The 23,732-nt window shown below is 44.0% G+C and overlaps 2 protein-coding genes and 1 long non-coding RNA gene across 7 annotated transcripts; 1 reads left to right on the top strand and 2 right to left on the bottom strand.

Moving 5' to 3' along the window:
- Positions 1 to 15: 15 nt before the first annotated feature.
- On the top strand, positions 16 to 19,832 carry jam2a (junctional adhesion molecule 2a). Of its 4 annotated transcripts, none has more exons than XM_044109846.1 (13): positions 16 to 151; positions 228 to 593; positions 1,988 to 2,367; positions 12,854 to 12,919; positions 13,078 to 13,188; positions 14,439 to 14,588; positions 14,661 to 14,848; positions 15,015 to 15,117; positions 15,189 to 15,296; positions 15,406 to 15,418; positions 17,658 to 17,729; positions 18,906 to 18,939; positions 19,024 to 19,832. In XM_044109846.1, exons 2-13 carry the CDS (start codon positions 475 to 477, stop codon positions 19,060 to 19,062), a joined length of 1,383 nt encoding a protein of 460 aa, XP_043965781.1. In that variant the 5' UTR covers positions 16 to 151; positions 228 to 474; the 3' UTR covers positions 19,063 to 19,832. The 4 variants fall into 4 exon arrangements, with proteins under 4 accessions (XP_043965781.1, XP_043965780.1, XP_043965783.1 ...); XM_044109845.1 differs by having other exon boundaries at positions 15,403 to 15,418; XM_044109848.1 differs by lacking the exon at positions 17,658 to 17,729.
- On the bottom strand, positions 15,427 to 18,938 carry LOC122827200. The gene is made up of 3 exons (XR_006369988.1): positions 17,941 to 18,938; positions 17,783 to 17,847; positions 15,427 to 17,709 (listed from the first exon to the last, which is right to left on the bottom strand). It is a non-coding gene; the product is annotated as an uncharacterized LOC122827200 (long non-coding RNA).
- A 1,300-nt stretch (positions 19,833 to 21,132) lies between the features above and the next one.
- atp5pf (ATP synthase peripheral stalk subunit F6) lies at positions 21,133 to 23,546 on the bottom strand. 2 transcript variants are annotated; one of them, XM_044109843.1, is made up of 4 exons: positions 23,444 to 23,546; positions 22,089 to 22,258; positions 21,850 to 21,974; positions 21,133 to 21,235 (listed from the first exon to the last, which is right to left on the bottom strand). In XM_044109843.1, the coding sequence occupies exons 2-4, from the start codon at positions 22,256 to 22,258 to the stop codon at positions 21,207 to 21,209; spliced, it is 324 nt and encodes a 107-aa protein (XP_043965778.1). In that variant the 5' UTR covers positions 23,444 to 23,546; the 3' UTR covers positions 21,133 to 21,206. The 2 variants fall into 2 exon arrangements, with proteins under 2 accessions (XP_043965778.1, XP_043965779.1); XM_044109844.1 differs by lacking the exon at positions 23,444 to 23,546 and adding an exon at positions 22,453 to 22,600.
- Between the last annotated feature and the right edge of the window lie 186 nt (positions 23,547 to 23,732).

Genomic DNA, 23,732 nt, shown 5'->3' with positions numbered 1-23,732 from the left:
GTGTGTGTGTGTGTGTGTGTACCCGCAGCTGTTGTGTGTATCAGTGGTCAGACAGGTGGCTCCTGACCCTCCCGAGTTTAACTGGAGCGCCTGAGCTGGTGTCTTTTGACTTGTTTTCGCCAGAAGTGCAGTGATGAATTAGACCCCAGAGGTGCGTCATCTTTGTTGGTGAAAATCCACTTCTGGTAAATCAGCGCGAAAAGTAATCATCCAACTCTATTCCACAGGACTCCCAACAGAAAGGCTCGCCTCAGCTGCTGGCGCCGATCAGGCCTCCCCGATCCAACGCCCCACCAAGAGACACACCCCGGGACATGTGCTGCACCAGCTGAGAAGCTGGAATGCCTCCATAATAATTCACTTATCCAGATATTAAACCATAAAGTCCTTTTCTAGAGTCAAAGAGCGAGTTTAGCAGCAGCAGGTTTTAGTTTAGCTTCATGTTGTGTTTTCTTCTGGTGACAAAGTGCGTGTATGTGTGTGTGTGTAGGAGCTTTTACGGGTTTGGACGGTGACGGCTGCGGTTTGACATCACGCCATCAGAAAGCGATCCGCGTGAGTGAAAGGGACAAACATTTAGGAGAAGATACTAAGTAAGCTGTAGTTTTTGTTGCAGTAGAGAAGAGACACATTTTCTAACTGGCCTTGGTTGTTTACTCTCTGTTCATATTTGGTTTATTAATAGTGTAGTTTCTCTGTTTTGCATCATTAAAAGGGGAAACTTTAATTTGAACAGTATTAAGACATAACTTTGACGCCGATTATAAAGTGACAAACGTTCCTAAAATGTAATTAAATTCAAAGATACGTTATGTATCCCAAAAGGGAATTAAATGTTGCAGTAACTTATATCATCAAAGTATCTTCTAAGAATCTTTCTGGATCGTTGCGCTGTGAGGTGGAAAAATCTCCAGTAGCAGTCAGCCTTGTGGCAAATCTGATTATACCTCTGGTTTAAGACTAGGTTTCCTGGCAACAATATTCCACAACAGCATGACGCCATCAGGCCTGAGTTTAGGCTGCGTAATTGGTGTCAAAGGTTTGCGTGGTGAAAATGTCCGTTTGTGCAGGTGCAATCTGTGAGATTCTAAAGTTTCCAGCGGTCATCACAGATCAACCTGCATTCCCCCCAAACATGAACAAAATGAATATAAATTAATGGCTGTTTGACCATTGATGACCTCTGGAAGCCTTTACAAAAAGGTAAGAGGTGGAGGTCATCTTTACTCACCATTAGTGCTAATCCACCTAATTTGCTTTTGCCGCTCCTCTTTAAATCCTTGCCCATCCTGAGATATTTTGAATCAACATTAAAGCCAACATATCTATGGATCTTAACGATTTTAAGTCGGACATCTTAAAATCTGTTATCTGTGTGTTTGATCATGCAGCTGGCCAACACAAAGTGATGAGGAACAAAAAGCAGGATTTTTATATATCTTATTTTAAATAAATGCTACAAGAAAGCTGCATTTAGCTACTGCAGGTGTTTTTGATTTGGACTTCTTGTGGAGTTAGAAATTTCCCTGGCCCTGTTGAAAGCCTGATGTTACCACCACTATGAACCGCTGTTTGGAATTTTACAATGTAGAAAATAAATACCAGAAAAACTAAACCCATATTCCTATCACTAACATTAACGTGGTGAAAAACGTCAAGGGATCTTTTTTTATTTTCATTTTTTTGTTCTTTGTGGATTTGTGGATTCCTTTTGTGTGTGTGTGTGTTTCTTTTTTTAACTGATCAAAAATACGACATTTGTGCAAATTAGAGTTGAACGAGTAGACTATTTTTATCCAACATTTAACCCACATCAAGTTCATGTGTGAAGATGGAGCACCCGTCGGTGCAGTGCGCGTCTTTGGACGCGGCGCTGCGCTCTAAGCGCTCCGCCGCTCTGCCCGCCTCCCCCCCTCTCTCTCTCTAGCTCTTTTTCTCTCTCCCTCTCTATCTCGCTCTCTCTCATCTCCACCTCAATCTCAATCAGCGCCGAACAGCACGGCACGAGAAAGAAAGAAAAAACCGGAACATTGATTCGCGTCCGAGACAGTGACCGATACCCGCCATTCCCTGCCCGACGTCTCCGCCGCCGGCACGCTGCGCCCCGCTCATCCCGCTGTAAAAGCAGCTCCCCGCCGGGGCAGTCCGGTCGCCTTCTCCCCCCACCCACCCTCGGTCCGGACGGCAGTTTATTCCCTGGATCCTGGATGAACGATCGGAGAGTTGTGAACAAGTGTGAGAAGAACGCCGAGGCTCCGCGATCTGCGTCCCCCGCGCCGTCCACGGAAGACGAGACTCAGCCAGAGTTGTGGACGACAATGGAGGGGACGTCCCTGTATCTTCCTATTGTTATTTTACTCATGCAATGTAAGTGGAAATCAGAAGTATACATGTAACGGGAGCGCTTGCTCTCTCAGCGGCCGAACCGATCCTAATGTTTATGGTGGTTTCATTGGCTGGATTAAGATAAACACTTAGCCAATTAGTTTAACGCTTTGGGGGTTAGGGTCCTATTTTTAAAGGTACTCGTCAGACTTTTTCAGAAAAATCAATCAAACTTGGTTTAGACACAGATTGTCACATTTCTAACGTGATGGTCAGATTTTGTTTGTTAAAATTTGTTCTGCTGCAAATTTATTTAAAATACTTTACTCTTTAAAAAAAACGAAGCTTTCAGGTGTACATGCATCTGGTGACATCACAAAAGGCACATTCGGCCGATCAGTACTTTACTTCTTTCTTTCTGTTTCTCTTTTTTAAATTTGTCAAAAATCTCCCTAAAAGGCGGTTGTGTTTATTCTGTACGGCTTGCACATTTACAGATGTAAAAATAATCAGTAAGATGAGCCCAATCCGACCAGTTAGCCCTACCGTGCACTCATTCACTCAATCGTCGCCAGCTGTTCAGTTGACTTGGGTGATGATGGAGAATATCCTTGGAAACCAGCCAGATGGACACAGGATTTTCTTTTCCAACACTTTTAAGTTCTTCAAGCTCGTTGTCGAAGACAAGCATCCATAACGGAGTCAGACTCGCAACTCAGACAGGCAACATGGAACCCTATCTCGACTCAGTCTTAACTCTACTACTTTATTTATGTACTTGTTTATTTTAAAGCTACCTTAACTAAATCCAACTGATTGGCTTGATTCTTGTCCCTCGTGTGACGTCATCAACCCTAGCTAAATTAGCAGTTTGTTCTTCAACGTGCCTTTTAAAAACCTGTGAAATCTTGAAGTAAAAATCTATATTTTGTCGCCTGACTGCGTTTGTATCGTCAGTGTGCATTAGTTAGTAAAGCAAAGATACGCCACTGGATTGTATCTTTAAATTATAACTGAAATATCAGCCTAGATTTTAAACGTTTGCTGCTTGGTGAGAGAGTGTGCTGTTTTATGAGAGCGCCAGGTTTGGCCCTGAACTTACTGGCACCCCAAGGTGTTGGCAAGAGAAGGGGCAGATGTTTTCATGAGGTCAGTGAAAAGCTACTTCAAACTACCGGTTTTCCTCAGAGCCTTCCCGGAGACAGGAAGGTTTGCAACGAGGCAGGTTGAGATAAAAATGTAATTTTAAACACAGAGGATAATCAGAATGCCTCCTGATTATCCTGTTTGAGAAACCGGGGTGACGTCCAGGGAGGAGGAAGTGCTTTGACTGATGCGAGGAGACAAGCGCGAGTGAGTGATGCACACTTTACTCCGTGTCGGTGACATTTCGCCACCTGTCAGGCCGCAGAGTTCAGAGCCGCAGGTTTTCGGCCTCGTCTTCTGCCGCACGGCCGAAACCGAGAGAGTACTGGGCGTGTCCCTGTAGCAAGAGAGCCACCATCCCAAATATCAATCTCTGTCTCCCACACATGGTGTGCCTGCCTGAGACAGCTGTTGCTCCCTGTGTTGAGCTCACACAGTCGGGCTTTGTTCAGGAGCGCACACACACACACACACATGCGTGAATGCGTAGAGTTCACGTCCTGTTTTTCTCTGCAGCCTTAAAACACGTGCCATCCACTTTATCTCCATCGTGCAGCCATGCAGGGTACTTCCTTTTGGTCTGTCTCCCTCCCTCTCTCATCTGTTCCCTCTTAATTTGAATAAGTGCCTTAATTATTACCGCGCCACGCTTCTGACCCTGGCTCTGGCCTGCCAGCGCCCAGCCTGGTCTTCATAACACCCAGTACCAACTCTCGTAACAGTAGTCGAAGAGCCAAGCTCGGAGTGTGCCGTCCTTCTATTTTCTGCTCGGCCAAGACGCGGCTGTCCCTCTGAGCTCATAAGCCGTCGCCGTGTTTGGTTCACGCTAATGCCACGCGCTCACAGTGCAGGAGCATTTTTAATTACCACAGAGGCCCCTGTTTGATGCTATATCGGTAAACCACCAGGGGCCTCCCGCTGCGACGCACACGCATAACTTATAAAGATCCGCCGAAACGACTTTGACTCGTTCTCGTTGGAAGAATCTGTTTGATCCAAGGTGACAAAAGACACTGGGGTTAGCGGGTAGCTTTATCTTTTCCTGTTTCCTGAACTCACCTCAGTTCTTCATGGGTCGTTTAGGATGCAAACAGTGGCCCCACCCTGACATGATGCTGCCGATTGGATCTGATTCACTAATGATATTTATAAAGATCAAATATAGATTATATCTGACCTGTGATCACTTAATGTCAAGTTCACTGACCAAGACCAAATAACGGACAGATTCCTCTGCAGCCAAGAGAAGTAGTCTGTCAACACCTCTACGGTTAAATCAAGGTTGTAAAGGTTGTCAGCATTCAAAGCAGGGTCTCTTTTCTCCCTGTTGTCCAAATGTGTCTGTGCAGGCATTTTGTCATTACTGCAATGTTTCCGTTTTTTCAGACACGCTCCTCAAAGGTGGCACCAGGCCTGCTCTCACATTGTACAACAAGACTTTCTCCTATTTCTCCTTCCTCCTGTCAGAGACCATTTCTTTCCCCTTCAGTCCCACTCGCTCTTTTATTCATGCTCCTGCAGGTCTTAAGTCCCCTGTCCCCCCTCCGCCTTCCTCCCTTCCTCCATTCAGTGCGACTCGCTCTCCTTCACTCCATTTGTATTCTATTCTTAGGGACGCTCATCTCTCCTTGATCGTTCATTCTTGTCCCCTTTTAATCTGATTGCATCTTTCCTCCTCATCTCGCCCCTCCTTTGGTGAGACGGCACTTCCCCGAGGGTGTCGAGGTACGTGGGCCAAAGTTACAATAATCCCGTTAAGTCGCCTCAAGTTAAAGCATGTTGGACCGAGGGGGAAAGAGACCATCCAGAGGGAACGTTGCAGAAAATTAGGAGCCTGGCCGATGAGCTGTTCCACATTTATGAAAGGCGTTCACAGGCTTTAAGATCCAACTGGCAGATAAGGTTTTTGACTGTGTACACTTGGAACGACAGCTGTTATCTGCTGTTTAGTTCCACTCTTCCTACCTTTTGGCACAACTTTCCCTGCTTTCTTTAGCATCGCCTCTCTCTGTGCAAGCAGCCTATTGTTCCCCAGCTTTGGCACAGAACAGAAAGAAAGGGACTGGGATCTCACAGGTTCAAGTCCTGGGAGCGGGCTGGTATAGGAAAAGGGAGTTCTCCTATATGAAGCAACAAGATTTTTCAATTTTCAAGCTTCCCTTAAGTTTAATGATAGTCTTAAAAGACAAAGTTGACAGGTTTCAGTTTGGTTGGCCCGTTCAGTAAAGTGCTGTACTTTGAATCTGGTGATTGTGAGTTCAAACTCCAAGCATAAAGTCTTTGTGTGAAAATGTTTAGATGTTCCAGGGTCAGGTGGAACCAGGATGCGAGGGGAGTGCTAGAATGTTTCAACTTTAAATTTCTTTCTAAACCGACACTGAAGATTTTCAACATCCTGAAAAGAGAAAGAGGCAACTACTCAGCACGTTGTTTGGCGTAAACGCTAAAGTAGAGAATCCAGAAAGAACGAAGATAATGTGTTTTTCACTCCATACGATCCAATTGTAAGGTTTTAAAATTTAACATGAAAAGCCTATGTTGTGGTATTTGTAGAAGTTTGATCACCAGCATTGTAGAGGGCTTGGTTGGCAAAGTGGTTAGAGTCTGCACTTTGGATACCTTGACACTGGGGTTCAAGGCCAGCTTATGGCATGGTTTTGAAATTTAACATGAAAAGCCAATTTATTTGTAGAAGACACTTGTTGCTGTACTTTTAGAAGTTCCGACTAAGAAGATTGGTGTGTGTGTGGCACACTGGATGAAGACTGTCCCTTGGTTCTGGTGGTGGCTGGTTGAAGACCAGCTTGAGGCATGGTTTTAAAATTTATCATGAAAGGACAATGTATTTGTAGAAGTTCGAGCGCCAGAATTGTCAAGAGTTTGGTTGGCACAGTGGTTAGAGTCTGTGCTTTGGATACCTTGACACTGGGGTTCAAGGCCTGCTCATGGCATGGTTTTAAAATTTAACATGAAAAGCAAATGTATTTGTAGAAGTTCCGACTAAACCGATTGTTGTGTGCTTGTGTGGCACACTGGATGAAGAATGTGTGGCACACTGGAAGAAGAATGTGTGTTGGTTCTGGTGGTGGCTGGTTCAAGACCAGCTTGAGGCATGGTTTTAAAATTTTGTGACCAAAATTTTCCACCAGCCCGGCTGGTGTCCACAAGACAGTCAGCTTGAGGCATGGTTTTGAAATGTTAAAATTTTGGGACCAAAATTTAAAAATTTAAAAAATCCACCAGCTCGGCAGGTGTCCACCAGCCCGGCAGGTGTCCACCAGACGGGCTGGGGGACAGTTGTTGAGGTACTTGTAGAAGTTCCGACTAAGCAGCTTGTCGTGTGCTGGTATGGCACACTGGATGAAAACTGTACCTTGGTTCTGGTGGTGGCTGGTTCAAGACCAGCTTGAGGCATGGTTTTAAAAATGTTAAAGACAGTTGTTGTGGTACTTGTAGAAGTTCAGACGAAAACAGGTTGGAGTGTGATCGTGTGGCGCACAGTGTGAAGACCGTGTTTGGGTTCTGGTGGTGGCTGGTTCAAGACCAGCTTGAGGCATGGTTTTAAAAATGTTAAAGACAGTTGTTGCGGTACTTGTAGAAGTTCCGACAAAAACAGGTTGGAGTGCGATCGTGTGGCGCACAGTGTGAAGTCAGTGCTTGGGTTCTGGTGGTGTCTGGTTCAAGGCCAGGTCCGGGCACGGTTTTAAAAGTGTGAAGCCTGCTTCGCGGTACTTGTAGAAGTTCCGACAAAAACAGGTTGGAGTGCGATCGTGTGGCGCACAGTGTGAAGACCGTGCTTGGGTTCTGGTGGTGGCTGGTTCAAGACCAGCTTGAGGCATGGTTTTAAAAATGTTAAAGACAGTTGTTGTGGTACTTGTAGAAGTTCCGACAAAAACAGGTTGGAGTGCGATCGTGTGGCGCACAGTGTGAAGACCGTGCTTGGGTTCTGGTGGTGTCTGGTTCAAGGCCAGCTTGAGGCATGGTTTTAAAAATGTTAAAGACAGTTGTTGCGGTACTTGTAGAAGTTCCGACGAAAAGGTTGTCGTGTGCTTGGTTGGCGCAGTGGTTTGAGTCTGTGCTTTGGATGCCTTGAGACTGGGTTCAAGTCCCGGTTGTGGCTCAATGTATCCAAAGCACAAACTGAAGACATTGTAACAACCAATGTGGCGGACAAGGAGAGGCACAGAGCAGTGTGGCGGACAAGGAGAGGTCAGAGCAGTGTGGCGGACAAGGAGAGGTCAGAGCAGTGTGGTGGACAAGGAGAGGTCAGAGCAGGGGAGGGTGGATAGGATAGGGAGGGAGGGCAGATAGGATAGGTAGGAGAGGACAGAGCAGGGTGGCGGACAAGGAGATGTCAGAGTGGCGGACAAGGAGAGGTCAGAGCAGGGGAGGGCAGATAGGATAGGGAGGGAGGGCAGATAGGATAGGTAGGAGAGGACAGAGCAGGGTGGCGGACAAGGAGATGTCAGAGCAGTGTGGCGGACAAGGAGAGGTCAGAGCAGGGAAGGGCGAATAGGATAGGGAGGGCAGATAGGATAGGTAGGAGAGGACAGAGTAGGGTGGCGGACAAGGAGATGTCAGAGCAGGGGTGGGAGGATAGGATAGGGAGGGCAGATAGGATAGGTAGGAGATGTCAGAGCAGGGTGGCGGACAAGGAGATGTCAGAGCAGGGGAGGGCAGATAGGATAGGGAGGGAGGGCAGATAGGATAGGTAGGAGAGGACAGAGCAGGGTGGCGGACAAGGAGATGTCAGAGCAGTGTGGCGGACAAGGAGAGGTCAGAGCAGGGAAGGGCGAATAGGATAGGGAGGGCAGATAGGAGATAGGAGAGGACAGAGTAGGGTGGTAAAAGAGGAGTGGTCAGAGCAGTGTGGGATAAGGACAGGTCAGACCAGGGGAGGGCAGATAGGAGAGGACAGGTACATGGGCAGTACATGTAGGGGAGGAGAGGGAAGAACAGGTAGGAGGGTAGGAGAGGAGACAGAGGACTAGTAGGGTAGGAGAGGAGAGGGAGGGTAGGTAGGGGAAGAGAGAGTGGACAGGGCTACTATAGATAAATCTTAATGTAAATTTTGTTTGTTTTCTATTCTTACTATTTTGAACATCATTTTAAAAAGGCAGCACAAACAAAAAACCTTCTACCTTTCCCCTGCTCTAACTCCCCATCCTGTCCTACCTATCCACCCTCTCCTACCTGGCCTACCTATCTATCCTCCCCTGCTTTGTCCTCTCCTTGTTCGCCATCCTGCTCCTTTTCTCTCCTACCTATCCTATCTGCCCTCCCCTGCCCTCTCCTTGTCCGCCACCCTGCTCTGTCCTCTCCTATCCTATCCACCCTCCTCTGCTCTATCCTCTCCTATCCTATCCACCCTCCTCTGCTCTATCCTCTCCTATCCTATCCACCCTCCCCTGCTCTATCCTCTCCTCTCCTATCCGCCCTCCCCTGCTCTATCCTCTACTCTCCTATCTGCCCTCCCCTGCTCTATCCTCTACTCTCCTATCTGCCCTCCCCTGCCCTCTCCTTGTCCGCCACGCTGCTCTGACATCTCCTTTTCCGCCAACCTGCTCTTCTACCTATCCTAGCTGCCCTCCCTCCCTATCCTATCCGCCCTCCCCTGCTCTATCCTCTCCTATCTGCCCTCCCCTGCTCTATCCTCTCCTATCCGCCCTCCCCTGCTCTATCCTCTCCTTGTCCGCCACGCTGCTCTGACATCTCCTTGTCCGCCACACTGCTCTGTCCTCTCCTTGTCCGCCACACTGCTCTGTCCTCTCCTACCTATCCTATCTGCCCTCCCTCCCTGTCCTATCCGCCCTCCCCTGCTCTGACCTCTCCTTGTCCGCCACCCTGCTCTGTCCTCTCCTACCTATCCTATCCACCCTCCCCTGCTCTGACCTCTCCTTGTCCGCCACACTGCTCTGACCTCTCCTTGTCCGCCACACTGCTCTGACCTCTCCTTGTCCGCCACATTGGTTGTTACAATGTCTTCAGTTTGTGCTTTGGATACATTGAGCCACAACTGGGACTTGAACCCAGTCTCAAGGCATCCAAAGCACAGACTTGAACCCAGTCTCAAGGCATCCAAAGCACAGACTCAAACCACTGCGCCAACCAAGCACACGACAACCTTTTCGTCGGAACTTCTACAAGTACCGCAACAACTGTCTTTAACATTTTTAAAACCATGCCCGGACCTGGCCTTGAACCAGCCACCACCAGAACCCAAGCACGGTCTTCACACTGTGCGCCACACGATCTCACTCCAACCTGTTTTCGTCGGAACTTCTACAAGTACCGCAAAGCAGGCTTCGCACTTTTAAAACCGTGTCCAAACCTGGCCTTGAACCAGCCACCACCAGAACCCAAGCACGGTCTTCACACTGTGCGCCACACGATCGCACTCCGACCTGTTTTCGTCGGAACTTCTACAAGTACCACAACAACTGTCTTTAACATTTTTAAAACCATGCCTCAAGCTGGTCTTGAACCAGCCACCACCAGAACCCAAGCACGGTCTTCACACTGTGCGCCACACGATCGCACTCCAACCTGTTTTCGTCGGAACTTCTACAAGTACCACAACAACTGTCTTTAACATTTTTAAAACCATGCCTCAAGCTGGTCTTGAACCAGCCACCACCAGAACCCAAGCACGGTCTTCACACTGTGCGCCACACGATCGCACTACAACCTGTTTTTGTCGGAACTTCTACAAGTACCACAACAACTGTCTTTAACATTTTTAAAACCATGCCTCAAGCTGGTCTTGAACCAGCCACCACCAGAACCCAAGCACGGTCTTCACACTGTGCGCCACACGATCGCACTCCAACCTGTTTTTGTCGGAACTTCTACAAGTACCGCGAAGCAGGCTTCACACTTTTAAAACAGTGCCCGGACCTGGCCTTGAACCAGACACCACCAGAACCCAAGCACTGACTTCACACTGTGCGCCACATGATCGCACTCCAACCTGTTTTCGTCGGAACTTCTACAAGTACCACAACAACTGTCTTTAACAATTTTAAAACCATGCCTCAAGCTGGTCTTGAACCAGCCACCACCAGAACCCAAGCACGGTCTTCACACTGTGCGCCACACGATCGCACTCCAACCTGTTTTTGTCGGAACTTCTACAAGTACCGCGAAGCAGGCTTCACACTTTTAAAACCGTGCCCGGACCTGGCCTTGAACCAGACACCACCAGAACCCAAGCACTGACTTCACACTGTGCGCCACACGATCGCACTCCAACCTGTATTTGTCCGAACTTCTACAAGTACTGCAACAACTGTCTTTAACATTTTTAAAACCATGCCTCAAGCTGGTCTTGAACCAGCCACCACCAGAACCCAAACACGGTCTTCACACTGTGTGCCACACGATCGCACTCCAACCTGTTCAAGCGCCAGGATTGTACACAATCCTGGCGCTTGAACGTCTACAAATACATTGGCTTATCGTATTAAATTTTAAAATGCCTCAACCTGGTCTTGAATCAGCCACCACCAAAACCGAGGCACAATCTTCTCCCAGTGTGCCAACCAAGCACTTGACAATCTTGGCGCTCGAACTTCTACAAATAAATTGGCTTCTCATGTTAAATTTTAAAACCATGCCATAAGCTGGCCTTGAAACCCATTGTCAAGGCATCCAAAGCACAGACTCAAACCACTGTGCCAACCAAGCACTCAACATCTCTGGTGATCAAACTTCTACAAATACCACAACATAGGCTTTTCGTGTTAAATTTTAAAACCTTGCACTTGGATCGGATGGAGTGATAAACACATTATCTTCGTTCTTTCTGGATTCTCTACTTAGGCATTTACGCCAAACAACGTGCTGAGTAGTTGCCTCTTTCTCTTTTCAGAATGTTGGAAATCTTCAGTGACGGTTTAGAAAGAAATTTAAAGTTGAAACATTCTAGCACTCCCCTCGCATCCTGTTTCCACCTGACCCTGGAACATCTAAACATTTTCACACAAAGACTTTATGCTTGGAGTTTGAACTCACAATCACCAGATTCAAAAAACTGAAACCTGTCAACTTTGTCTTTTAAAACTATCATAAAACTGAAGGGAAGCTTGAAAATTTAATAACCTTGTTGCTTCATATAGATTTAGTTGTCAGGAGAACTCCCTTTTCCTATACCAGCCCGCTCCCAAGATTTGAACCTGTGAGATCCCAGTCCCTTTCTTTCTGTTCTGTGCCAAAGCTGGGGAACAATAGGCTGCTTGCACAGAGAGATAACAGCTGTCTTTCCAAGTGTACACAGTCAAAAACCTTATCTGCCAGTTGGATCTTAAAGCCTGTGAACGCCTTTTATAAATGTGGAACAGCTCATCGGCCAGGCTCCTAATTTTCTGCAACGTTCCCTCTGGATGGTCTCTTTCACCCTCGGTCCAACATGCTTTAACAGCTTAACAGGACTACTAACTTAATAACTAAGTTACAAACCTTGTGGGAAGCCCTCTGCAATTCTGCACAAATAGCAGCACAACAGTGGAGCCAGCTCAGGAAGTCCTAGACTAACAGGAAACTGGTCTACTGAATAAAGGCCTCTTGCTTATTTATAAATTTAGATTTGTCATTTGAAAGAACAATGGTCGGAAAAAGCCTCCATTACTCACCAGGATAAAATTGCGTATTGGTCTTTTATCGTTCTGCACAGATGATATTACGGTATATTTTAGTAATATCACATTTTAACTACTTTTTAAGAATCAGCATGGTTCCAGCTGATTGGTCACCCCTTTAACCAACCAGTGGAAAATATCCAGCACCATTGACAGTCGTTCAGTCTCATATTTGGCCAATCACAGTTCAGTTTTCTTGGTCACTTTAGTGTTTCAGATTGTCCAACATTGTTGAAATTTCATTTTCTTCACTTTAGTTCAGTGGCAATGGGACGAACTAATAAAAACATGTTTTCATGTCACATTCCTTCCCATAATGAACCTTATGACCCCACGGGTTAATCTGATGACCTTTGTAGTACCTTCCTCCTCAGAAAACTTCACTTAGTGTAAATAATCTCGTTATGTTCTTTAGGAAACCAACAGGTGAAAAAATAAGCCTGGTTTGGGAGAAGATTTGACTATCAGTTAGCTTTTTGTACTGATATTAGTTTGTAGCATCCTGGTTTGTTTACCTTTGGATTTCTGGTCAGGTTTTGGTAAGAGCTTCGGGTTAAAGCTCTGATTTAACCCTCCTACCCCCCCATAAAAAACATCAGACCTGTTTGTATTTTGTTTTCTGAGATTGGTTGAATTTTCATTATTAATTTTTTAGTCCTGAATGTTGTTACAATAAACACTTAACTGTTAAACGTTAAGTTTGTTACCAGATGTTCTAACCGGGCCACTGTGTGTTCTTCTTCCAGGTTCCCCTTCGCTTCCCGTAACCGTGTCAACCAACAGGCCTAAGGTGGAGGTGGAGGAGTTCTCAGGTGAGGACGGGGGGGAAACAAGCAAAGAAAACGCCTCTGTCTGCTTTCTTCACGACAGTAAACCAGGCGGCTATAAATAGATCAGGCCATTAAAATGCTACTGATCCTTTGCCGCCGTGGAGGAGGCCTCTGATTGGTCACGCTCTCCCACCTTTCAGACGCAGAGCTGTCGTGCCTGTTCCACACGGAGAGAGACCCGAACCCGCGCATCGAGTGGAAGAAGAAGGCAAAAGAAGTCTCCTTCGTTTACTTCGACGGACGCTTCAGAGGTTTGTTGTACTCCCAGCTGCATCCCATCCATACATCAGATGAGCTGATTTAATCAAGTTTCATCCTCTAATTTGTTAAGATGCACCTGATTGATGAAGGTCAGTGGTGAGGTGGAAGGTTAATCTTTCATCTTTGAGGCTGAATTGTAATGAACACAAGCTCTCACCAGGCAGACCCTGTTAATGTCGTGGCTCCTGCTTCATTAAGGACGCATAAAAACCACACAGAGAGTGGCATTTCCTTTAATGGTGTCGTTCGCTTGATGGTACCTGTGGCAATTTCTTCCCTGATAAAGAACCAGCTAACACCAGCTTGTTATTCACTCGCTTGTGTTTTCAAGAGCAGAGGAAGCTTCTTCAGCTCTGAATGCTAAAACCATGACGACTTGGAGGACAGATGGAAGATCTGTCCTCCAAGACGATGCATCACACCAACTGATAAGTTGATTTGGGATAATTAATGCTAATTCACTCATCATTCCCAAATTTTCTGCTAATTTGACCAATCCCCTTAGCTTCCCGTTTCATGTAATGCTAACCTGTAGCATTTGGATTTTAAGTCCATGCTAACTTGAACATTAGATTCTTTTTCCTATTATTTGTACATCAACTCTTTGGGCACTTTAATTTAAAATCCCATCTTTTTTGGGAGGGAAGGTTTATGTGCAGCAGATTTAACTTTTTGTAAGATCAAGCTGAAAAAGGAGAATTTGTAGTTTTAGATTGCAACAATCACAAAAATCAACCTGCACCAATTAAAAGTAATTTGTGCAGCAAAGACGTTTCTGTAATTTTAAAGATCAAAGTTTACAGGTCATCAAAGTTGACTGCCATCAAATTAGCACGATTTTGCAAACTGTGGACTGGCCTCTTGACCCCTAATAACCTCTGTAAACACGTATAAAAATTTTTAAAATGACAGCAGCACAAATGTTTGACACCAATTTCATCATTTGATTTTTTTTTGACTCCCAGGCAGTTTGGTCCAAATCCTCCGTCCTGTTCTCAGTTTCATAACCTCTAGAACTGCAGCCTTGTCACTTCAGGTTTCAATTTTAGTTGGACGATTACGCTTTAGTTGGGATTCACCGAGAAAACATCCATCCATTTCACTTCACTTGTTTTTAGTTTATAACCAGCTCTGAGTAAGTTGACCGCAGCTGAATTTGTCACTGTGGGGAAAGAACAATCGGTGAGTCTTTCTCCAGCGACGCTCTCCGCCACTTGAGACCTTCCGACTTTCCTCCCAGGTCCCTTCGAAGGCCGAGCAACCATCGACGGGGCGACGGTGACCCTGCACAGAGTGACCCAGGAGGACGCCGGAGAGTACCGCTGCGAGATCAGCGCGTCCCTGGATACGGTCAGCCTGGGCGAGACCAATGTGACCCTCAACGTTTTGGGTACGGAAGAAACGTAAACCGTTTTTGGACACACCAAAGTTCTGGCTCACTCTTTCTCGCTTCGTCACCAAGTGCCCCCGCAAACCCCCACGTGCGAAGTCCCCGCCTCGGCCGTGACGGGCTCAGCCGTCCAGCTGCGCTGTCGGGACCAACAGAGCGTCCCGCCCGCCACGTACTCCTGGTTCAAGGACAACAAGCCAGTCAGCAAGCCCCGTCACACCAACGCGACCTACCTAATCAACTCCCACACGGGAATACTGGTGAGGCAGCATGCAGATTAGGGGAGAAACAGAAGGCAGCGCGGGCGTTTATGACCGTCTCCTTCAAAGCCGTATCTTATTAAACGGAGGTTAAAGACACTTTATCGTATGCAGGATTTGAAATATATATATATATATATATATTTTTTTTTTTTCTTTTCTGCAGGAGTTCAAAGCGGTCACCAAAGAGGACAGCGGTCGCTACAGCTGCCTGGCGTCCAACGGCGTGGGGTCGCCCAAAATGTGCGAGGCCAAGCACATGACCATAGGTGAGGTTGTTCTGTAACGGTCTCCGGTTGTTTCCCCCCTGACTGACGATCAAGTGTCTCTGGTTTTGTAGAGGACGTGAACATCACCGTCATCCTGGGGTCGGTGGTGGTGGTCTTCCTGCTGCTGGTGGTGTGTGGCTGCGGCGGGATGCTGTTACATCGTAACGGCTTGTTGACTCGTAGGTGTCTTCTCCGACAGCAAGATAAATGTTTTGGATTTATTAACATGATGTTGATTTGTAATTTTCTTCTTTTTTTTTTTCACCATGGCTACGGCTCATCTAGAAGGACACAGAGGGAGGTAAGAACTTTTCCTCATACATCACCTCAAAGTCTGGCATAAATACATTTCATTATTTACTTCTTGTATTTGAAGAAAATCTCAAACTGACAACTACTTACCAGTTAGTTTTCATGGAAAACCTGCAGAGATAATTATCTTCCTGTTCTAAACACAACAAAATGCTCCGTTTTGGACCCGACCAGAACCCGTCGGACGTTTCACCTTGACAAATAAACACATTTTTGTTAAGTGTAAAGAAAAGGATCAGATCTTGCAGTTTGACATTCACCGAACGGACCAGGACATCTTCATCGCTTTCTGGAAACAGACAAAAAGGAACAACACTAAATCATTTATCCGTAATACTTCGATGCGACTGCTGCTTCACCATTTTTAATACTCTTTTGGAAAATGAATCTAAAAGTTCAGAACACATGTTTCAGTACAGAAATGGGGATTATCTCCCTTCAATTTCTGCAGGATTAAAAAAACGTCTCTACCAAACAATCCACAGCAAATTCATCTCTCTTTCCTCTTGTGGTTAAATATGTTTACAGAAACAGAATTCAAACAAACAAATAAAAAAAAAAAAACAGAAAAGGCAGGATGTGACATTTTTATTAACATGATTCCACTAGGCTTTCATCTACTTTTAAAATATTGATAATTGTCCGGTCAAATCAGTGGATCCTGGACACAGAAGATGGAGCCGCTGCTACGATAGACATATACTTATAAATTATTCACTTTTAGTCTGAACTACTCATTATTGTAACGCCACGGAAACCGTTTTGTAGAAGATATCAACTTCCGTCCATGCATATCAGGTATAGATTAAAATATTAATGCTCCCCAAGCCTACTAATTCTATTCAAAACATCTTCAAAGTAAAATCTAATTTAACTCTGAGGTGAGGAATCCTTTTACTTGATCCACAAAATCTCTTTGAGGAAAAAGAATGCATCCAAAGAGTACAAAGATCAGGTTTGCACGATATGTATCCTTACATCTCACAAATGTCCTGGAGGCCGTGCAGCATGCACTGTGTGGAGAACCTGAAGAGAACAGAAATAAACCCTGGTTAAATCTACTTTTCTTTCCCATTAAATAAAAAAAAAAATCATCATAAAACAGACTGGAGAAATAAAATATCCATCATCTTCTTCGTCTTTGACGACTAAAGGCTTTAGGAGTGTTCACATCACAGTATTATGCTGCTAAGTCCACCAGGAACTAACTGCACAGGAAGACCGATGTCATTATCTGCCTACCAAAAGGTCAAACTCTTTGCTTTATTTAATCTGTCTCTATTGTTATCTTGGGATTACGTCGGTGGAATATCGCACTGAGCGGCCGACACGCACGCAATTACTCGCGGCGACACGAACAGCCAAAAGGTAGAAAGAACAGTGGTACAAAAAGTAAAAAAAAGAAAGGGGGCCACATCCAAACAGTTGTGGTCGCCTTCACTGCAAAATCACACAGAGATCATCTGAGTCGCTGGAGCTGCAGGATCTAATGTGTTCTGGTGTCTCTGTTCAGATAAGGAAACTACAAGGGAGAGTTCCTGTCTCCGTTAACTGAATAGGCTTAAGAGAGGTTTTGTGGAGTAATTAGAAATGGTAAATGTCTTACCTAAGCTCAACAGTATAGATACAGAACTCTACTCACAGCTAACTATTACTATTCTGAATGAATTTACATCTCATAACACTATTAACTGATTTTGTTTTTTCTTTTTCAACTATCTGCTTCTTAATATGCTCTCATCAGACCGACTACTAACTGTTTCAATCGTCTTACTAATAAATTTTAATGCATTGTAATGGTTTTGGCTTTCAGCGACTGAAAACTTCAAGCTCACTTTCTCAGATTTCTAAGAATAAAATATATAACTGGCTGATCACAAACTGCAATATGAAAGTTTAGTGAAAGGAAAACATTTTTGGGTTAAAATGAGAGAGGCAAACAAGCTCTTTGTACAAATACATGCAAAAGTAACCATGTTTTCCATCTGATGGACTTCCAGTGTGTTATGACTTCCAGAGAAACTGAATGTTGGGTTTTCATCACCAGTAGGCTGCAATCTTTAGTCTAGATGTAAAGATGCTAAAGATCGTAGTTGTTTGAACCCGACGGGCGCGTGAAGCCGCATCCCTGCACCTTTCCGTGAACGACTCGCCTCCAGACTCCCCGCATGGTGTGCAGTGCTACACGAGCCCGCTCTCGTTAAAGCCGCCAACCTGATACCCCGCAGGTCGTTTTGGATCTCCCAGTGTCACGGCGCGGCCCACATCAGCAGCCAAACCCTGCACAGAGCGGACGACACGTGAGTGAAACACGGGGACAAATTTACAGCCAGAAGAGTTTAAATCTCATTACCGGCACCGACTCCAGGAAACGGCTGAACGCGGCCGAGAAACGTCCTCCCCCTCTCCGTCTCTCCGCTGGGGAAATAAATCGTGGCCACGGCCGTTTTGTTTGGATTAAACCAACGAGATAAGGTGTTAATTACTTGCTGCTAAGCTGATTTCTTTTACTGTTGGAGTCGTTTCTTTGTTTCCCCTGGTCCTGCAAGCTTGCTGCATGTTGAACACACGGAAAGAGGCAGGAACATCCTGTAAAGGAAGAAAAATAACCTCCGTTCTCATCATTTCAGTCCAATGTGCAAGATGGAAATATCTAATTGTTTTCCCTAAGGTTCAGGAGAAACCTTAGCTTGGGGTCAAAATGTAAAACCAGACTCCCTCAAGCCTAAACAATCACCAAATCTGAATAATTCATCACATCAACTTTGGCATCTGTACATTATTAAATAACAAATGTAATATTTATAAAGCCAGGTAGAAATGTTAATGAGTCTACTAAAAAATTTACCTGCTTCATTAAAGTGAAAGTGTGCAGTGAATGTGACAGATTGACAAGATAATAGACATCTTTGTTTAAAACGGGGCAGTGTGTGAGACCTGTAGGGAGTCAGTATCTTACCTGGAATGGAAAGCCGTATTTAAAACCACATTTGTCCGTCATTTCCTGATTGTGTTTTATTCTCCCTTTGCTCAGACACTCCACGTGCGTCGCTATTGGAGATAAGGAAGAATTACCACGTATCCAAACTACATTTTTAAGAAATGTAAAACTTTCACCTCTGTGTCACTATGGTTACTTACAACTGGAATCATTTTAGACGCTGAAAACAGGTGTTTTCTCCAGGAGTTTTGTGAATACCAATAGATTTAACTGAAAACTTAACTTGTATGCAAAGTTGGAACATTTTTATGACTAAATAAAACTACTCTATTATCATAAACGAAGCATTACAAACAGAGAAGCGTTTGTTTGGAGGTACAAAACAGCAGCTTGTGCTTTTTATCTGTTAGGCTCTTCGTTGTGCTCCGTTAAATCTTGACTCAGAGGTGCCTTTCGCTCTGTTCCTTGTACGATGTATGTATGTGTGAGTCAGAAAGCAGCCGTCTGCTGTCCTCACGTTGGCTTTGTCTTTCAGGTCCAATGTCAACTACGTTCCCCCACCCCAAGAAGTAAGTGTCCTCCCCGTCTGCCGCTCCTCTTCTTCAGATTCTGATCACTCAGACATAAATTATTTTGCCTCTATCCCTCGTCAGCCCCAGGATTTCAAACACACTCAATCGTTCATGCTCTGAGAAGACGGCTCTCCTTCGACGGAGAATAAATCCTGTGATGAGGTGCCAACGATGGATTCAGATTTCTTTCCCCGCTGTTGATCTTCCAAGCATACACCAAACTCGATTCACGCTTCGTTTTGATTTTAATCTTTGCTTTTTGTGCTTTTCACTTTTGCCCATCAAAATCCTCTGCTCTTTGCTTAAAGCGGCGCTGTGGTACTCTGCCGCCCTCTGCTGGTTACATCTCGAAAGTGATCCTCTGACTTGACTTTTTTTTTTTTTTTTTAAACCAAAGACTGATGTTTAATTCAAGTGAATTTTATTTCCGTTTTAGAAACTGAATCTAAGGGGAATCTTCTGAAGCCATACTGAATTATTTCAGTTGTTTCCAGACAACTCAGACTTAAATACAACTTACCTCCAGTCAGTATTTTGTCTTCTGTCTCAGGCCCAAACACCATTAAAATCCCCATATCTTGATCTTAGTAAAACCAGGAGGAATAAGTTTGACTCGTTCAACTTGAGACCAACCCCCTTCCGTCCTGATGTGCCTGCATGGTCTTCTTTGATAAATGTATACATAAATTATCTACAGTAAACCTTGTGCCTTTTTAATTTCACAGTCATATCGATCTCGGGATCACGCTTTTTTGTAAACAAACTTGCCTTACTTTTCTGTATTTATATATATATATCTATTCTCGTGCCACTGTTTATCGAATGACGTGTGGATGACTGTACAGAGTTTTATTTGAATGAATCAATAAAAGTTTTTTCTTTTCTATTAAATATCTTTTTCTATCCTCTCTTCATTTCCCTGTACGTTCCCAGAGGCGTAAAATAATAAAGAGCACCAGCAGCTCAGAGAGCAAAACTATATATGAATCTTTCAAGTGATTCTAGATGAGCGTCGGACCTGCTGGTGCTTTTCATCTGGAGCCTCCTGAGATCGATCTCAAAGCGTGGCAGCGCCAGCCTAACATTTTAAGCAGCGGGTCGAATAAAAACAGCATTTCCGCTGCTATTTTAGGCTTCAAACAGTCATCCTGGAGAGACTTTAAATGCATCCCTGACCTTGTCATAATGTGGCACTCTCAAGACTAATTCAGAGTGACAGCCAATTTCTATCTAGGTCACCAGACATTTGGCTCACTGTAATTCAGTCAGTTTCAAATAATAAGAACTGCATTTCACTACAAATCGAGACCGAGACGTAATCCATACACTGAGTGGGAAATTAGAAGTAAATATCTAGGATCAGGTCATGAAATAAAACCGGAATTCGACATAAAACATTTAGAATGTTTTCCCAAGACTTTGCATTCACATTTCTGGGTCTCATCCAGGAATTTACTTTTTTCCTTTTTGTCACATTAAAAAACAACAAATGTCTTTGAGATATACGAACACAAAGCAATGGGTAATAGTGAAGTCTAAGGGAAATAGATGGTTTCAAATCTGAAAACATCTATTCTTTATGTAAGAATCTTTAGCAGATTCTTACATAAAGAAGAATCTGTTAAAGATTCTTCTTTAACAGATCTAACAGATTCTTACATAAAGCTCCTGTGTGTGATTTTATCTCAGTGTGAATCCAGCTGTTATGTAAACAAAACGAAGACCTAAGAACATGTGGAGATGTTAAAAACACAACATCCCCATGGAAACGGCAGCATTATGCTTTGGTTTCATATTTAAACAGAGCAACCATAAACATGCAGTCAGAGCTATGCTGAGATAATTCACATCACAAGAGCTGTAAGAATTAGAATGGCCTAGTCAAAGTCCAGTTGTAAATCCAAATGATAATCAGTGAAATCTGATATTCAGAGACTTTCCAAGCTCGTTTTAGCAAAAAATAAAATAAAATAAAATAAAACAGACGTAATTGAGAATAGACTGATTCAGGGGAAATGTCACACCTTTTACATTTTTATTTTTAACATAGAACACCAAACTTTCTGGTTAAACATTTCTAAACATTTATTTCTGATATTGTGATCTGAAAAAAACAAAAACAGCAAGTTTTTGATGGGTCCCAAAATGATTTACCATTAAAACAACTTGCGTAAAATAAAATCCAGATCCTCATTTTTCGCTCCAATCTTTTATTAAATACAACATATTTGAGACATGTAGGAGATTTACAACATGGACGTCCTTCACTTGGCGCCTTCATCAAGTTTTGGGTCTGTAGGGTTAAAAACAAACAAAAAAAAAAGGCATTAAACACCAGCTACAGCACAAACTGATTCTAAAAAGCAACAATGTAAGCCTGAAGCTGAGAGAGGAAAAAAAAAAAGCCTCCTGCATCTGAATCCAACACCAGTCATCTTCCTGTCACCATCTTTGCTATTTTTAGACGCGGACAAAGAAGAAAAATGACTGCGCGTCTCTTCAGAGGCATAAATATTCATGAAAGGTAAAGTGTGAAACAGCGTCTAAGCAAAGAAGGAAAAAAAAAAAAAAAGCCACGTCATAAAGAACTCGCTCCGCTGTCTCACAGAGGCTGCTGCTATTTTTATTAGCTGAAATTAATTGTTGGAATAAAATGCTGGCTGCTCCATATTTGCCCTCCAGAGACACAATGAAGCACTTTAGTTAATCAGAGAAATAAATCAAGGCTTCTTGGTGGAGGAACTTTGACTTGAACTTCCATACTTTAGCCATTTCATAAATAACTACGAGCTACGCCGCTCTGTCTGGGTTGGTCTGTCCTTCAGGAAGAGACGCAGACATCCTAGGTTCTGGGACTGATTTAAAAACTCTACATTTGCTGATCTGAGAAAAAAAAGAAGAACCAACCAGAGAATTTGAAGTCTGGAAACTTGTTGAGGTCTCCTCCTCCGTATAGCCTCTGCAGTTTGGTTACTTCCTCAGTCATGTTCTTCTGGTACTCGGGCCCCGCGTCCACAATGCCGCCGGAGGTCCTGGGGGAGCCGAGGCAACAGGACACCGTTACATGAGCTCAACTTCCAGCTCCTCATGCTACCACCGAGTGTTTGGGGTGAACAAGAACGGAAGAAAAACTAAAATCGACTGACTTGCTCTTGCCGCTATAGTCCCGGATCTTGTCCAGGAAGAGCTTCTGGATGGGGTCGAGCTCCTTGGCCTTGTTGAAGACCACCGCAGAGATGCCGATGTTCCTGCGCAGGGTGAGGCTCACGGCGGAGCGCAGCAGAGAGGACAGCTGGAACAGCCGATGCAGCGACATCTGGAGGAAACAGACCAAGCAAAATGTGGAGAACGAAACCTGAATCCTTGTGTTGCATTGCAAATCCAAAGGTAAAAGGGCAAGTTAAAACTAACTGTCGTACTTAATGAAAGAAGACACAAAATTAGGCAGAATAAGCTTTACTTAAATATATATGTATTTAAATAATCAGAATAAAAATAGAAATGTGTCACCTTTTCTTGAAAACAGACAAACTAAAGGCTTATCAAGTTCTTGCTTAACTGTAATCTGAATAAAGTGTGAGTGGTACCAATTTACACATGTTCAAACATCAACGACCTCTGTTGCTTGTAAGTTAAATAAACGGGCCTTCTTTAAGCCAGGTTTTAATAATAATTGAGAAAACCGCTAGCATGTAAAGCAGTGATCTGAAATCGCAGACTTCGAGGGTCAGAGTCCTAAACACCAACATTAAATGACTAAACTGCTTTCCTACCATACAGTAGGAAAGCTAGGACAGCACGCTAATGAGCAGATATTGGAACCAGGTGTGCTGAGGCAAAAAGACATCTAAAAGTTGCGTTAAGCCACCCTTCACGACTGGAGGGATATATCAGTTAATTGCACAAAAAAAACAGCAAAGGGAGTCACTTTAGAGCGCAGGGTGACCTTACAATGCCTGCTACTGCTTCATAATTAAAAACAGCTTTATAAAATGTGCAGACATTTTCCGTCATCTTTAAACAATGAAATAAGAAAATAAAATAAAAAGGAAATTAATATCTGGCCAGTGAAACAGAAATCAAAGGATAAATAGCGACCGGACGAGTTTAAATCAGGCAGTGATTATATGGAAGTAGCTGGAGCTAACGATAGTGTTAGCAACAGCTAGCTCCGACAAATTCAAGCCTAAAAACTCGGTGACCTGCATTACTTTAGCCATCTCTAACCACTCAACCACCAATACCAATAAGTTACAAATTCTCAAGTAACAACTAAACGTTTGTTAAATTGAAAAACAAAATGTCTTGCAGTCAAAGCTAAACATGCTAAAATGCTAAAGCAACGCCTTCTAAACTTATTTTAAATGTACTTTCAGCCACACAGCTGTTAATTGTACCGCTACAACCCTTAATTAAGTAGACACAGAACGCAAACAAGCCATATACAAGATAAAACCATGCATATTTTAATAGTAGTTTGAGAATCCAAAAAATAACTCACCTTGGGCTTGACACTCGGTTCAACAAATGTGGAGGACCGCGGTGGATTGTGGGAAGAAAATGGGCTTTAGGTGTCAATACTGCCTCCTATTGGCAGCGTTGAGCATCTTCAGATGACATTTTTTTATATATAAAGAGTTAGGTTTGGAAGTGATTAAAATTAATTAAACACGATTTATATAAATAATACATAGACATACATACATTTTGTATTATATTGTACATATTTTTACCTTGATTTAGTTGCAAAGCCAGATTCATAAGTTCACAGGCAACAACTAAATTCAAAC

This window comes from Gambusia affinis, linkage group LG24, assembly GCF_019740435.1.
Source record: "Gambusia affinis linkage group LG24, SWU_Gaff_1.0, whole genome shotgun sequence".
NCBI classification, from domain to species: domain Eukaryota; kingdom Metazoa; phylum Chordata; class Actinopteri; order Cyprinodontiformes; family Poeciliidae; genus Gambusia; species Gambusia affinis.
The sequence above is the reverse complement of the archived record's forward strand: the minus strand, read 5'-3'. Positions and strand labels throughout refer to the sequence as shown.